The 18189-nt window shown below is 36.0% G+C and overlaps 1 protein-coding gene across 1 annotated transcript in view; it reads right to left on the bottom strand.

The window, feature by feature from the left end:
* The window catches only part of FLT1 (fms related receptor tyrosine kinase 1), a 121218-nt gene extending 103366 nt beyond the window's left edge, over positions 1–17852 (bottom strand). The window contains exon 1 of the mRNA XM_053708483.1: positions 17530–17852. Within this exon, the coding sequence (XP_053564458.1) occupies positions 17530–17590 (61 nt within the window). The 5' untranslated portion in view covers positions 17591–17852. The remainder of the gene's footprint in view (positions 1–17529) is intronic.
* Positions 17853–18189: the final 337 nt, after the last annotated feature.

Here is an 18189-nt window from a genome sequence, read left to right as displayed (position 1 = left end):
TGCAATAACCTCACATGGCCATCCGATGCAGAGAGAGCCACTCTGTGGCCCTCTCTGCACCGGACATCGATGGCCGGTATCGTTGGTGGGTGGGAGCCGAATTGGGAGGCGGGTGGGCGGCCATCGGTGTGCCGCGTGACGTCAAGGGGGGCGGGATCGGGGGCGGGACCGTCGGGGGCGCGCACGGGCGCGCGCGCGTGCACGGAGGGTGGCGGGCGGGTGCGTGCACGGGGCGGGAGCGGGTGGGAACCGCTACACTACGGAAAATCTTTTAATAAAACCTGCCTAATCTTGTTTGTGCAAAAGCACAAAAAGCGATCGTGGAGGGGTGGGGGGGTTGGTTTGTGTGTGGGGAAGCTACACTACAGAAACTTTCAACAAATTAAAAAAACAAACAATTTTTTCTTCTAAACTGGGTACTGGCAGACAGCTGCCAGTACCCAAGATGGCGCCCATTAAGTTAGAGTGGGAGGGGATAGAGCTGTTGGGGGATCAGTGAGGTTGGGGGCTAAGGGGGGATAGTACACAGCAGCATATGTAAATATGCTTAAAAAAATCATTAAAAAAAATATATATAGCTTTTATTTTAGTACTGGCAGACTTTCTGCCAGTACTTAAGATGGCGGGGACAATTGTGGGGTGGGGGAGGGAAGAGAGCTGTTTGGGAGGGATCAGGGGGTCTGATGTTTCAGGTGGGAGGCTGAGCTCTACACTAAATCTAATATTAACCCTGCAAGCTCCCTACAAGCTACCTAATTAACCCCTTCACTGCTAGCCATAATACATGTGTGATGCGCAGCGGCATTTAGCGGCCTTCTAAATACCAAAAAGCAACGCCAAAGCCATATATGTCTGCTATTTCTGAACAAAGGGGATCCCAGAGAAGCATTTACAACCATTTGTGCCATAACTGCACAAGCTGTTTGTAAATGATTTCAGTGAGAAACCTAAAATTGTGAAAAATTTTACGTTTTTTTTAATTTGATCGCATTTGGCGGTGAAATGGTGGCATGAAATATAACAAAATGGGCCTAGATCAATACTTGGGGTTGTCTACTACACTACACTAAAGCTAAAATTAACCCTACAAGCTCCCTACATGCTCCCTAATTAACCCCTTCACTGCTGGGCATAATACACGTGTGGTGCGCAGTGGCATTTAGTGGCATTCTAATTACCAAAAAGCAACACCAAAGCCATATAAGTCTGCTATTTCTGAACAAAGGGGATCACAGAGAAGAATTTAAAACCATTTGTGCCATAATTGCACAACTTATTTGTAAATAATTTCAGTGAGAAACCTAAAGTTTGTGAAAAAAATTATGAAAAAGTGAACGATTTTTTTTATTTGATCGCATTTGGCGGTGAAATGGTGGCATGAAATATACCAAAATTGGCCTAGATCAATACTTTGGGTTGTCTACTAAAAAAAAATATATACATGTCAATGGATATTCAGGGATTCCTGAAAGATATTAGTGTTCTAATGTAACTAGCGCTAATTTTGAAATAAAAGTGGTTTGCAAATAGCAAAGTGCTACTTGTATTTATGGCCCTATAACTTACAAAAAAAGCAAAGAAGATGTAAACATTGGGTATTTCTAAACTCAGGACAAAATTTAGAAACTATTTAGCATAGGTGTTTTTTGGTGGTTGTAGATGTGTAACAGATTTTGGGGGTCAAAGTTAGAAAAAGTGGGGTTTTTTTTTCAATTTTTCCTCATATTTTATAATTTTTTATAGTAAATTATAAGATATGATGAAAATAATGGTATCTTTTGAAAGTCCATTTAATGGCGAGAAAAACGGTATATAATATGTGTGGGTACAGTAAATGAGTAAGAGGAAAATTACAGCTAAACACAAACACCGCAAAAATGTAAAAATAGCCTTGGTCCCAAACGGACAGAAAATGGAAAAGTGCTGCGGTCATTAAGGGGTTAAATGAAAAATTGGACAAAGTATACTCAGAAAACAGGGGAAATTAAAATTAAAAAGAATATGCCGTTACTCAACAGCAGCCAGTCGGTCTTACGCGTTTCGGCTGGTAGGGAGCCTTATTCATAGACCATACAGACTGTTCCGTTAGCACCCTTAAATGGGCTGGTCCATTAAAAAATTAAGGGTGTTCAGCTGTTGAGTAAGGAATATTTAATTCAAAGGATAACGACATAGACATTATGACAACTGATATGCAATTACTTGATATACATAATACACATGTAGTCACTATAATGAATGACTGTCAGATTGTGAATACACATAAAGTCACTTTTGTAAATGACTATCAAATTGTAGATATTGTGTCATGTGTGAAAAGGGGATATTTACAACCAAAATTAGTTTCAATAAAATGCCTCATGAACCCTCATATTACAGAACATATTACATTTACTAAACCTAGCACTACCAAGTATTCTTTGCTTATAAATTGAATTTTAGATTTATTTTAAATTTAAGAATAAGGTGATATTTGGTCAAAGAAATGTATGTATATAGATACTGTGTCATATATGCAAAGGGGGACATTTACAACTAAGATTAGTTTCAAAATAATGCCTCATGAGCCCTCATATTGCAGAACTGATTACTTTAATTAAATCTAGCAATACCAAGTATTCATTGCTTATAATTTTAATTTTAGATTTATTTTAGATTTAAGAATAAGCTGCTAATTGGTCAAAGAAATGTATGTATATATACATGCAACAGAGACTTACTGTCACATATTGTGAACATTTATATATTACATGCTTGTGTAATATATATGCAGAGAAATATTCAGTGAGGTTGGTTCTAGATTACTTATTTGTGTTGCCAATGGTTTATAATATCACCTATTGCATTAAATCCCTTTGGACGTCTTGTTTGCAATGTGAAAATCCAAAAAGCCTCTCTGTGTAGTAATTTCTGCATTCTGTCTCCTCCCCTAGGGGTATGTACAATACTTTCTATGACCTGCCATTTGAAACTACTGACTATTTTATTGTGCTCATGGATAAAGTGGTGTACCAGATCTGACACATCTATGTTTTTATCTATGTTGTTGAGATGCTCCCTAATACGAGAGCGTGCTTCACATGAGGAGCACCCCACGTATTGTTTGTTGCACAATGTGCATTCAACAAGATAAATAACATATTTAGTGCGGCAATTCGTGCAGCTTGTTGAAAGAAATACTCTCTGGGTAGTCTTAGACTGGAATCTATCCGTTACAATTGCATGACTACAGGCTATGCAATTTAGAAAGTGTCCCTTAATGAGCAGCCAACTACTACCTGTTGTAATCAGTTTTCTTAGTGAGCTTGGAGCCACAATATTACCTATTGTGCGTCCCTTCCTGGATATACAGTTTACTCCTTCTTTGGCCACATCCTGTAAACTATCTTCTCCTGCTAATACTGGTAAATGCTTGTTAATAATATGACATATTTCTCCAAACTGAGAACTATAGTTAGTAATAAACTTAGTTTTATTACTGCCAAATTTGGCTCGGGGGTTTCCCTGTACATTTTGTAACATTTGTGACCGATCCAGTCTACTAACCTCTAAGTATGCTCTGTTAATTACTTTGGTAGAGTAGCCTCTGTCTTGAAGTTGTTGTTTTAGCACTTCCGATTCCTTAATAAAATTGGATTCTATGGAACAATTCCTTTTCAATCTAATAAACTGGCCTTTTGCCACCCCAAAGCCTGTATGCCTGGGGTGGCAAGACTTAGCATGAAGAATTGTATTAGAAGCTATTGGCTTTCTATAGAGTGTAGTACTAACACTATGACTAACAGCATCTCCTATTAAATAGACATCGAGATAAGGAATAACTTCCTTTTCAAAACTGAATGTAAAATGTAAATTGATACTGTTATCGTTAAGATACGCAACAAAATTTTCCATTTCCTGTTTATTACCTGACCACACGAACAACAGATCGTCTATGTATCGTTTATACGATCTTATTAGGTGTCTATATGGATTAATTTCTCCAAAGACGTGGGACCTTTCCCACCAGCCCATGAAGATGTTCACATAGGCTGGGGCAAATTTAGTTCCCATAGCGGTCCCACGCCTCTGGAGAAAGAAAGAATCACCAAACTTAAAATAGTTGTGGCTCAAAAGAAATTCCAAAGTTTTAAGTATATATCTTTTCAATTTTGGGTCATAGTTGCTGTACATATCCAAAGAGTAGGAGACTGCCTCTAAGCCATAAAAATGTGGAATGCAGGAATAAAGACCCACCACATCCACAGTGAGCCAAGAGCATTCCTTGCTCCAAGCAACCTGCTGTAAGCAGGTTAAAAGGTGTGTGGTGTCTTTTAGGTAGGAAGGCAATTGCTGTACAATGGGCTGCAGGAGGGATTCAATCCACCCAGATACTTTTTCAAAGAGCGAACCTATCCCTGAAACAATAGGTCTTCCTTTCACCTCCTTCAAGGATTTATGGACCTTGGGGAGGTGATGGAAGATAGGGATAACTGGACAGTCCATATACAAATAATTGAACGTGTCCTGATCAATAACACCCTCCTGCAGACCATCGTCCAGCAAATCCATAAATTGAAGTTTAAATATATTAGTTGGATCTCGGGGGAGAGGAAGGTACACCTCTTCATCTGTGATTTGTCTTTCTGCCTCACCTATATAGGCTTCTCTGTCCAGTACCACGATGCTGCCCCCCTTGTCTGCTGCCTTGATCACTATATCATCCCTTTTACTTAAGGTATCCAAGGCTAATTTCTGTGCTCGTGTAAGATTAGGGGGAGCAGCATTGTGGTATTTAGACAGAGTTAGCAGATCCTCTTCCACCCTCCGATGAAAGGCCTCCAAAAAGGGGCCCCTCTCTCTAGTAGGGTAAAAGACTGAACGTGGCTTAAAGCCATTGTGTGTAGTCTTTAGAAAATCATTTTGGATATCAGATTCAAGGTTAAGGCCATGTAGGGAGAGATAGTCACAAGCCTCATCGAAGTCATTAATATCCATAATTGGACTTAATTCATTGGTAAAGTTCCAAACATCAGCATTAGATGGGGTGTCGGTGTCTGGCACATGCTGGTCTCTGCCCCAAAAGAATTTTTTGAGAGTTAGATCTCTAATCAAACGATTTAGATCCACAATAGTCTCAAACACATTAAAATTTGTACTAGGGACAAATCCCAGACCCAAGCCTAGAACCGACATCTCATCGTTATTTAAAATGGACTTCGAGAGGTTAATGATTTTTATATTTGGTATTTGTTGTAGCGTCCCCTCCCCCTGCGGTTGTTTTGAGGATTTTTTCCTCGACCTCTTCCTCTTCCTCCTCCCCCTTCTGTTTCCATCCCCACCTGTCCTAAAGGGTGCTTCATAGGCTGACTATTTTTTAGACATGATTTGGTAGGTACATTCATAATTGGGGTGTCACTTTCAGTGTCACTCAGGAATTCCCTTTGTCTAGAATCTATATTATCATGGGCTGTATCTCTTTGACTAATGTTTCTAGTTATTACCGGTTCAGACCTAGTTGTTGTAGTGTCCCCTTTATTACGTGTGATTTTATTTTTCTGTTTTGGTCTAACTATTTGTTCATCTTCCTCAGATTGGTCACTAGAACCACTCCTTGAGGAGCAGCCTGATTGCTCATTCTCAGTACCCTCTGAGTCAGAAAAAGTAACCTTTTTCTCATGACCACCATGTTTATGCTTGTTGTTACCCCACCTCCTTCTATGTCTGGTATTCTTAGAATTAGTGTGCCAGATATAAACTTTATTATTAAGGTAATCTTCATTGTCACGATTAAATTTTCGCAACTTAAAGTTGTCAAGTTCCATTCTAAATTTATCCACACTTTCTTTCAAAACTGTGTCTAAATCATTGTATTTCGGATGGTCCACAAACTCATTCAGCTGCAACTGTATCCCAGCTATATCATCTCTAATTTTAGTGAGTTGTTTATCCTTGTATTTAATAATAAGACCCATCAATACTTTTGAGCACTCTGACAGTGCTGCATTCCATTTGTTAATGAAAGCGTAGTCGTCCACTTGAAAAGCAGGAAATTTACTTAATCGTAGGCCTCTAGGTATCAGCTCAAGTAACAGATATTTCTCTAGGGCCCTCTTATCCCACCAAATGCGGTATTCTTGTATAAGAGTACGCTCCATCAATAAAAAGATGTCACTGATGTTAAGGGTCTCTTGCTGTCTTATAAAAGTGTCCTCCATTGTCAGTCTATTAGTATCCATATCAGTTAATGGTTGTAATGAAAAAAAATTCATATTGCCCCTTGAGTATAATTGCCCTTGTGTAAACAAAGGGAAAAAAATGTCCAAATGATAAACACATAAATAACACTTCCAAAAAACTGTTTCCAGACAGAGAAGGAAAAGCACAAATTAGTCAATTTAACGAAAATGTCTCTCTGTTGTTGGACTCAAAGTTATGGTTGTGTCATAGATTCAGTCATAAGGAATGAGTGTAGAATATATATATAATCGTAACAGGTACACTGCCCAGGAAAATGGATATAAACACAAGTATGCGGTTTCCCAAGTAACATGTAACAGCGATATATCTCACCAACCTTTGGTAAGTCTGGAATATATATATATGACGCTTTTTTTGCACAAATATATATTTATACCTATATATATAGGAATATCTATTTAAAAAAAAACTTGTCTGTAACATATATACACTCACCAGCCACTTTATTAGGTACACCTTGCTAGTATCGGGTTGGACCTTCATTTGCCTTCAGAACTGCCTTAATTCTTCATTGCATCCTCAGACATTTTGGCCCATATTGACATGATAGCATCAGGCAGTTGCAGCAGATTTGTCAGCTGCACATCCATGATGCGAATCTCCCGTTCCACCACATCCCAAAGGTGCTCTATTGGATTGAGATCTGCTGACTGTGGAGGCCATTGGAGTACAGTGAACTCCTTGTCATGTTCAAGAAACCAGTTTGAAATTATTTGAGCTTTGTGACATGGTGCATTATCCTGCTGGAAGTAGCCATCAGAAGATGGGTACACTGTAGTCATAAAGGGATGGACATGGTCAGCAACGATATTCAGGAAGGCCGTGGCGTTTAAATGATGTTTAATTGGTACTAAGGGGCCCAAAGTGTGCAGATAAAAAATATCCCTCACACCATTACACCACCACCACCAGCCTGATACGTTTATACAAGGAAGGATGGATCCATGCTTTCATGATGTTTACGCAAAAATTTTGACCCTACCATCTGAATGTTGCAGCTGAAATTGAGACTCATCAGACCAGGCAACGTTTTTCCAATCTTCTATTTTCCAATTTTGGTGAGCCTGTGCAAATTTTAGCCTCAGTTTTCTGTTCTTAGCTGACAGGAGTGGCACCCGGTGTGGTCTTCTGCTGCTTTAGCCCATCTGCTTCAAGGTTTGACGTGTTGTGCATTCAGAGATGGTATTCTGCATACCTTGGTTATAACGAGTGGTTATTTGAGTTACTGTTGCCTTTCTATCATCTCGAACCAATCTGCCCATTCTCCTCTGATCTCTGACATCAACATTTTCGTCCACACAACTGTCGCTCACTGGATATTTTCTCTTTTTTGGACCATTTTCTGTAAACCCTAGAGATGGGTGTGTGTGAAAATCCCAGTAGATCAGCAGTTTTTCAAATCTTCAGATCAGCCCATCTGGCACCAACAACCATGCCACATTCAAAGTCACCTAAATCCCCTTTCTTCCGCATTCTGATGCTCAGTTTGAACTTCAGCAAGTCGTCTTTACCATGTCTAGATGCCTAAATGCATTGAGTTGCTGCCATGTGATTGGCTGATTAGCAATTTGTGTTACCAAGCAATTGAACAGGTTAACCCAATAAAGTGGCCCGGTGACAGGGAAAGGGCTTTATCACACGGATATATATATATATATATATATATATATATATATATATATATAATAAGGCCCTTTCTCTTTTTTTTTCTAACACCTGAGACCTCATATCACACATAGGCCAGCTTACAAGTGGAGCACTATTGATAGCACAGGCTATGATATAAATATGAGTATAAGTTAGAAGAAAAGGTGACAGAACCTCAGCACTCAAAGAATGGTTATTAGTAAACAAGGAACAGTATCAGTGATCCGGTCACAGCCGGACCCTGGGTGTGTGTTAAAACGTAACTTTTACTATATACTAATAAAATTTGTGTACCACATAGAGTGTGTGTATTGACAAACATTTAAAACTTACAATAAAAAGTAATATGTGCAGTATGTGTGAGAACCGAGGTAACAATATTAAACAGGGATAAGTGCCATCACATCGTCCTGCTCAGAGCTAACCAAAAATAAAAACAGATTGCAATCAGACTATCTACAAAAGGGGATTGACCCCAACAACAATTATACTGTGCTATGCAATACTGGCATCAATAGGTCTGAGCTGGACTGAGTGACAACGGACTCAAATATAGAAGAGCAGAGGTCTGCCAATGTAATCAAATAATTATCCCATAAAAGTTCCAAAATAGCGGCCTCACACGCACAGACAATGCCTGATGCGCATTTCGCCGCTAGCACAGCTTTTTCAGAGGCTATAAATATCACTGGACCATGCTAAAATTAGCACGTAAATTTATGCTACAAGTTCATGGCAAAATAGAATAAGCAGAGGTTTAGCGCGGCCGACATCCCTTTAGTGGGCCCTATACTTTCAATGGATATCGCAACCGTGATAAATATCGCTCATATTACAAGTTGAAAGTCATGGGTTGTTCTTTAGCGACAGCCAACATAGCCCTAGAAGAATTAGAGTGACTTGAGACCTGAGGTAAAGTGTTAGTGCTAGAATAAAAGTTTCACAAAACATATGTAAAACATTAAAATAAAGTTTGACACAAGCCCCATAGAAGTCAATTGGGAAATGGATTGAACAAGGTTGTGCTATCTTAACTCCACATGTTAGATAGCCTGAGTCTTTTGCTTGCATGCTTAATTTAAACTTGCAATAGCAGCACAAGCATACACACATTATTAATTTACCTTGAGCCCAGTTAGCGATCAATAGAGCTAACATTTTATTGCTTCACTTGTAATCTAGCCTATATTTACCTAGCGTCAATATTGGAAAAATTATATTCACTATTTAATTGGAATATGCCATTTTTTATATAGAAGTGCTGTTCATGTTAATTCAAATGTGAGATGAATAAATGTGGCAAGAGTATTTATGATATACTGTAAAAGGGAGTTATAAAAGTAGGGAAAGTCTAAGAAATAGGTTGCAGTAATCAAGGTGAGACAAGAGAGTGAATAATGTTTAGGAGGTATCGGCTGAGCAAAGAGAACTTTTTAGAAAGGATACTTATATAAAAGTGCTTAACAATAGGGATTAAAAAGAGTGGTAAGTCAAGTATTTTTTCTTCTGCACTCTCCATTGCAATCTATGGGAATAATATGTTAAGACGGTGACGATTTCACAAAAAATTCCTTTGGTTAGTGCGCGTCGAGTTTCACATTTTACTTTCAACTTGTAATACGCATGTTAGGTGCAAAAAGCTTTACTTCTACCAAAGTTTCTGCTCAAGCGAAAGCGCTAAATAGCGCTGAATAAGTAGTTGGATAACAAATTATGAAAGTCATATTGTGGGTACCAAAAGAGTCTATAATTTTGTAGAGGAGCAGATGGTCAAATGCTGAACAATAAATAGGACAAAAGCATTAATAGTATGAATCTATGACTATTATATATAATTGTATATCTTTTGGATCAAAGAACAATATGTAAACTATTATGAGATAAGGTTGGCAGTTATTTTTTTTTAATATTATGATTCAAGGATGGATAAATAAAACACTATAAGAACACAACTATTTTAAATTACTTTTAGCGGTTTAGATTTAGGTATATATATAAAATCTACCACAAAAATAGTACACTCATTCCATTTTTCAATGGGTTTTATGTTCTTCCTTTTAATTTTATCAGGAAAATGCAAATATGCAAATAAGTATGGTCTTTTATCAGTGAACTGATATGTTAGCAATGACCCTGGCTCGTGGCCTCTTCAATGCCATTGTTTGACAGATCTCTCCAGTGGATTTGTAAAGCTATGTCTACATCAAGATAGTGTTATTTGTCTGCCCACTTCTAGTATTTTCTGGGCTGCAAACAGACCAACATTTTTTGGGATATCTCAGCTTCAACACTTTCTCAATAGTTTTATCATACAATAAATTATTTCACATCATCTAGCAGAGATATTCTGAACTCCTGGTCTGCTTTCAGTCTTTGAGAATGGATTTGGGCATTTATTGGTATTATCTATCTGAGACATAAAGAAACATACACAAATACATTCCAATTAAACCTATGTCATCTAAAATATTGTGGTCTCATGCTGATAGTCAATGGAAATATTTTATTGCCAAGTCTAAACTGACCAAGTGCTTGTTGAAGAATTAGAAGTGAACATATCAATAATTAGTCTACACACAATACTACAAAGCTGTGTTAAAGCTAATGACCAATGAACAGGCATGGTCATATTCAATCTACCCTATTCCAAACACAGCAGTCACAATACTATTTAGAAACATTTTCAAGTAATGGTATAAATCTGTCTGCATTCCTATGCTCACTTTTGGTTTATGAGAATACAGGTGCATAATTAAACATTACAGCATTACTTGAAAAGTTAAAAAAAAGTACACACACAAATATGCAAATACAACATTTGAAAATCTAAGATAAGTGGGTAAAGCAGCACAGATTCTATAAAACATATAGGAAAAGAAACAAGTGTATGTAAAAAAAACATTAACCCTCCCTCGCCCCCTCCCATTCCAGTCCATTAGAGTTTGCCAGACAAACTTTTCATATACCTTTTAAATCCATTAAAAGTAACTCCATTCGAATAAATTAAGACAAATAATGAATATAGGAAATGTGGGAGGCTATTTTTATTTTCAGATTGGGTAAATACATAAAAATCTCAATAGAATCGGCTTTACTTCTGCTTTTTGTGTTGATTTCTTGTAGTGGTTTTCAGAGAGTTAATAAAACATGATGTTAAAGGGACAGTCTAGGCCAAAATAAACTTTCATTATTCAGATAGGGCATGTAATTTTAAACAATTTTCCAATTTACTTTTATCACCAATTTTCCTTTGTTCTCTTGGTATTCTTAGTTGAAAGCTTAACCTAGGAGGTTCATATGCTAATTTCTTAGACCTTGAAAGCCACCTCTTTTCAGAATGCATTTTAACAGTTTTTCATCACTATAGGGTGTTAGTTCATGTGTTTCATATAGATAACACTGTGCTCGTGCACGTGAAGTTATCTGAAAGCAGGCACTGATTGGCTAAACTGCAAGTCTGTCAAAAGAACTGAAATAAAGGGGCAGTTTGCAGAGGTTAGATACAAGATAATCACAGAGGTTAAAGTATATTAATATAACTGTGTTGGTTATGCAAAACTGGGGAAAGGGTAATAAAGGGATTAGCTATCTTTTAAAACAATAACAATTCTGGTGTAGACTGTCCCTTTAATTGATTCAGTATTGCTGACATATGTCTAATGCGTTTGACTGCAGTTTTTTTTTTATTTTTAAAATAAACTATGATATTAGTTCATGGTGTAAACTTTACTTTTTCATTGTATTCTCTGCAAATTTATAATTAACAACATTTTAACATCCAAACATTTAAAGCTTGATTAGGTCATGAAAATGAGGCCTCTATACAATCACTTGTCTCTGCTTACTCTAGATATCCTGGTTCCCTGATACAAGCTTCCCTAGTGTACTTTATCTCATATTTTATCCAATATAAAAGCTTTGAAGATTGTGTAGTTAGAGAACATGTGCATTCACATATTCCCCATAGAAGTCAATGGAGAAATAAAAGTGGGGGGAAAAAAAAACAACAACACCCCACTCTCGCGCAAACCCGATAGAATATTATCATGTGCGCTAACCTAACATGAAAATATGAATATTTGAAATTCCAATGTTCTACCCATAGAAGAATATATTCTATTTATTCATAAATTAATGTTTCTACATATATCTGATGTTTTTGGTACAATATATATCCATACCTATACATATATATATATACATGATTAAATACATAAAACATATTCTGCTATGTGCAGAACATTGGAATGTGAAATTTTTACTGTACAAATGTGTGTACATATGTATTTATGTGTTTATATGTGTATATGTGTCTGTAAATACATATATACACATATAAATAAATATATACGTATACATATATAATATATATATAATATATATATATATATACACACACACATTCATATCCATCTTTCTTTAGACAAGTATATGTATTATCTGTATGTTATGTCTAACACCTGAGATCTCAAATCTTTGAGCCTTTATTATGTTTGTGTGCAATATTTTTCTTAATAATTTTATTAGATAGTGTTATTATGAGTGTAACTATACTTTGTAATATTTTTTGAGGTGCTTTCTCACATTTATTTTTAGTTTTGCGAAACAGTTAACCAGAGTTCTGAAGTAGCGGTAATCATTCTAGTGTAAGTTACAAGTGCTCTCATGCGATCGTGTTTACTTTCAACTCTTAATATTCGCGATAAGCCCGACAAGCACAAACACTCGCGATAAACCCCTTATTGCTTGCGTGGAAATTGATTTATCTACAAAAATTCCCATAGAATTTAATTATAATTTTCTGTTGAAAAACATTAGATAAATATTTTTCTAAAAGATTGTGATTGACTCTTAAGTAAACTATGTAAAATGATAAAGCCGTATAGCTTGTGTGCATGGCTGTGAATATGCACGTGTGCAATGTATATGTGCATATATCTCTATCAATTTATTGACAGATACCCTTAATCCAAGAATTGCAAAGCCCTTGCATCAAATGGATTGTGTAGATATTCAACAATGTGTGACTTCTGGATTTATAATAGACAAAACTGTAATGCTAGAAAGCACAATTAATGGAATCCGTATGCTGTGTCTTTATAACTGTATCCCAAGCTGACAAACTGGTTTAAATAAAAAAGGAATATGATTTGGATAGTGCTGCTGTACATGGAAGAGAAACATTTTCAAGTCTGGAATGTCAGAGGATATCCCATGGATAAGACAAATGGGGAAAACTCTTAATTAAGCATCAGAATGGCTATTGTAGGTTACAGGAAGACAAGACCATGTTTATTGGACACTTGGATAAGATCTCAGGTAAGAGGAAGTGGTTTATCTATTTTGGGTATGTAGCTGGAAAGAACATAGTTGAGGATATGGGAGAGTCACTTCCTTTAATACCAGGGAAAAGTTTAATTAAAGGGACATTCCAGCCAAAATTGGAATCCACAAGGATACATTTCAGTTTTGAACAGGAGCATTTTTGTATTATACATGTATTAGCAAAAAATTAGCTTCTAATAAAATCTATAGCTGTTTCAAAAGTGTATTTAAGTATGCACCGTGCACCAGCAGTTTAAACACAGCACTTGTTTAGCCAGCCTAAGGTGCTTGTACCATCTGGTAATGACTCAATTTGTTAATTGCTGACATGATTACAAGCCCCAAAGGCGCTCTGAGCAGCTGTAGTATTTAAAATACTAGTGCACTGAAAATATCTAGCTATGCAGAGAAAAATGTTAACACTAAAACAGTGATGACTTTTACTAGAAGCATTTTGCCAATACATGTATACTGCAAATATTTTTCTATACAAAGATGTAATTAATCTATGTGCATTTATATTTTGACTGGAATGTCCCTTTACGTAATTGGCACTAAGACATTTGCCAGCATAGAAGACACATTAGAAAGAGTGAGAGAGGGAGAGTGAGAGAGAGAGAGATTGAGAGAGAAAGAGATTGAGAGAAAGAGATTGAGAGAAAGAGAGAGAGCAAGAGAGAGAAAGAGAGAGAGCATGAGAAAGAGAGAGAGAGAATGAGAGAGAATAAGAGAGAGAGAGAGAGAGAGAGAGAGAGAGAGAGAGAGAGAGAGGGAGAATGAGAGAGAGAATGAGAATGAGAGAGAGGGAGAGCAAGAGAGAGAGAGAAAGAGAGAGAGCATGAGAGAATGAGAGAGAATGAGAGAGAGAGAGAGAGGGGGGGGAGAATGAGAGAGAGAGAGAATGAGATAATGAGAGAGAGAGAATGGGAGAGAGAGGGAGAGAAAGAGAAAGAGAGAGCAAGAGAGAGAGAGAAAGAGAGAAAAATGAGAAAGAGAGAGAGGGAGAATGAGAAAGAGAGAGAATGAGAGACAGAGAATAAGAGAGATAGAATGAGAGAGAGGGAGAGAATGATAGAGAGAGAGAGAGAAAGAGAGAGAAAGAGAGAGAGAGAGAGAGAGAGAGAGAGAATGCGAGAGAAAGAGAGAGAATGCGAGAGAAAGAGAGAGAAAGGGAGCAAGATATAGAAAGAGAGAGAGAGAAAGAGAGAGAGGGAGGGAGTAAGAGAGAGACAGAGAGAAATAGAGATGATGTTAAATGGAAACCACAAGTCAGAAATTGGCTTTATACTAAAGATGACTGGGATTAAATTTACCTTCTTCTTTTGATTTTTTGATATCCTCTGCACTTATTTGTTATCATCATAATGAGCTCATTTGAGATGGGCAGTTGATGGGTCGACTCTTATATATCAGTTGTTTTAAAATAAAGCTAAATAAAGGATTTCACTCTCCCTTTACTAACTTCCTCTCATCAAGAAGATATAAGAAACTGCCTAAAATGACAATGTGCATATAAAAAGCGTAACTAAGAAGCTAGAAAGTATACTAATAACACTGTTTTATGTTTTATTTCCAATTGTATTCTTGTTATTGCCAGTAAAAGAATATGACAATGGTGTTTCATTCATGCTTTTTTTTTTTTTAAATATATTATGTGAGGGTAATTGTAATACAATTTAGTTGAAATAACTAAAAAGATCCTGATAGTTAAGCACATTTGTATTTATAACCCCCAGAGTACTAAGCCTTTTGAGAACATAAAGATATAAATACATTCTTTATCATCTAATCATAAGATACTTATTGCATCAACAATTAAAATATACTTTGCCAAATATGAATAAGACAAAACATGAGGTATGCTTTAACTCTGAAAGATAGTTTACTGACTGGCTGTTAGCTAAATACATTCCAGTCAAATTGTGTTTAGGAGTGTTATATGAATATGATTTCTGAGGACTGTAATGTTTCTGAGCAAACTTATCCAGACCCAAGAATTTTTCAGAACTAAGTAATGTATTGAAAAAAATGAACAATTTATACAATTAGTATAATTCAAGATATAATTCAAACAAAACACAATTCACACATATTTGGATAAACTGTATTCATTTCAGTTTGTTCAGTTATGTTCAAAATGATTGCAATTAAGGTATACAATAAACTTTTTTGGTGATATCTATGGAAACATTTTGTTACTAGGTAAGGTTTCATAAAGTTAAAACTACGTTTCTCAGCTTGCATATTGTCAAAATCAGTTACTTTACTTTGAATAACAATATATTTACAAGAGCTTATGAGAATATTAGATAGATAGATAGATAGATAGATAGATAGATAGATAGATAGATAGATAGATAGATAGATACATGATAGATAGATAGATAGATAGATAGATAGATAGATAGATAGATATAGAGATAGATTAGATAGATGATAGATTAGATAAATGATAGATAGACAGACAGACAGATAGATAGATAGATAGATAGATAGATAGATAGATAGATAGATAGATAGATAGATATAGAAAAAGAAATATTTGGTCCAACATAAATAACTTGTTCTTTCACATTATCTTTAAAATATAAACATATGCAAAAAAAACAATATGATAATATGCACTTTCTATATACTGTCAGCAAGGCAACCTTCAGAATGCAAGTTCTTCACAGATGAGAAAATAAAATATACTATTTCAGATGAGGCTCAATGTCTCAAGCATATTTATTTGGAGATTGGACAATCATTAATCTCCCTCCCTGTTTACAACTCTTCGTTTTTTTTATTCAATTGTTTTATTTTAACATTTTTGTTGGGATTTCACCAGCAAAATAAATATACATCAGGTATAAATTGTGTGTTGCATGAAATTCAAATGTTTGCCAAAGCTCACCAAAAGCTATTAAGCAAAAGATGTATACATATATGAGGATAAATGCATAAATGATTAAACAATCACAAGTGAAATGATTTTCACCTAAAAATACAATTTCCTTATTTTCTAACTAAAGTGATGCAATAATATTTCCCTGATAGGAAAACTTAAACAACAAATGAATTCCTATAAATGTAATGCCTGTTCTCATTTGGTGACTTATTTCTCATACAGAATACAGTTATTCAGCACACCCACCACACTGATTTCCAGGAAAGCAAATGAAAACTGCCCAAGACGTACACTACACAACCAGTCACATAATGCAGCAAACAAAACCAGTGATTCCCAAACACCCTAAAGGTCAGGACACCTGCCAGGAAGTGTCAGAGCTCATAGCTGATGGCAATCCATAGGCAGTTTGTGAGATGATTGAGAAAGGGAGATACTTTATTAGTTTGTGGATTAGATGACAATTTAAGTTAATTTTGCACAACAAATATAGATACCTTTATGGGGGGTAGTTCAAGCTATCATGATATCTACCTAATTATTTATCTATTTGTCTATCAGGCTATATATCTATTTATGTATCTATTAGGCTAGCTAGCTGTATAGCTATCTCTCTGTATGTATATAAAGTTAGATAGATAAAAGATAGAAAGATAGATAAATAGATAAAAGATAGATAGATAGACTTATTGATTTTGTACATCACTCAGCATTATTACAAGGCAAAGAAAAGCTGATGGCTACTGATCTAATTTACCCATATTACTGTAAAACACACTGCTAGATCATTTATAAGATAACTGTGAAAATGTGTTTCCTTTATTATGCCAGCAACATACTTTCCTCCAGATTACAATCAAACAGTTCCAGTCACACACACGTCTGAATGTATTTATACAGATTTATTTATGTGTGTTTGCATTGGTATACCAAACTATCTATTGAATTAATATGTCTCAAAACAGTAATAGTTTATTAAACTCCAATGCAATTTTAAAACCAAAGTTAGTACAATAAATAGGTAATTAGAATAAAGTCAATGTCTGCAGCATGATAAACTTCCTCTCTCTATATATAGATTAGATAGATTAGATATATAGATTAGATGGATTAGATAGATAGATTAGATGGATTAGATAGATGATAGATAGATAGATAGATAGATAGATAGATAGATAGATAAATAGAATGAATGATAGACAAAGAAAAATGTTTAAACTACCCAAAGGATAGATATGGGATGTGTGCTGAATAAAAAAAATACATCTCTTACAAAGTTCATAATCAGTCATTTACATAACATTAAGTAAACTTTTATCATTGCTTGCATAATATTATCATAAAGTATACAGTGAAGCTTTCACTCAAATGTGTATGCACCTTAGAGCACGGGTGCTTCTGTCCCTGATAAGACTTAGCCCACCTACCTGTTACTATTAAGCATCCAAACAGCAGGCACAGCATGGCCAAAGTCACACAGCTGATCATAGCTGAGAGCAATGCTAATCCTTCTAAGATTCCACAACTCAACAAGAATACCAATAAATACAGAAGACGAGTTCTCCTGGTGAGTGTCTCTCCTCTGTGGTCCCCAGACTGAGATGTTATCCTGCACAGAGTGCACCTTCCAGCAGTCCTGCTGTTTCCTTTCCTCACTAGCCTCCAGCTAAACAAACTCCTGCATAGCTAAACCTTCTTACAGGCACAATGAGACGGAGTATCCTGGAGCTGTTACCCAGTGATTGTAGGATATATCCATAATGCGCAGCCAAATTCTCACACCCTTCATATAACCTCTTATGCCCTGCAGCAGCATCTTAAGCTCCGCCCCAGAGTTACACCACCCCGCAGGCACAGCCCTTTTTTCACCTACCATTTACTGCTGTCACGTGGTAATGGTAATTACAGGACCACACTTTAGTTCGTTGGTTTACTGCAGTCCTGTTTGATAAAGGAACTTTACAATGATATTAATCTAGAATAAGCATATTTGCTTAAAATAAATGTTACCATCTAAACAGGAACGTGTAATCTAGTTTTATTTTTATTTTATATAATTATTTTACCTAACTGCCTGTAGAAAAAAA

Source organism: Bombina bombina, chromosome 3 (genome assembly GCF_027579735.1).
Source record: "Bombina bombina isolate aBomBom1 chromosome 3, aBomBom1.pri, whole genome shotgun sequence".
Taxonomy (NCBI): domain Eukaryota; kingdom Metazoa; phylum Chordata; class Amphibia; order Anura; family Bombinatoridae; genus Bombina; species Bombina bombina.
The sequence above is the reverse complement of the archived record's forward strand: the minus strand, read 5'-3'. Positions and strand labels throughout refer to the sequence as shown.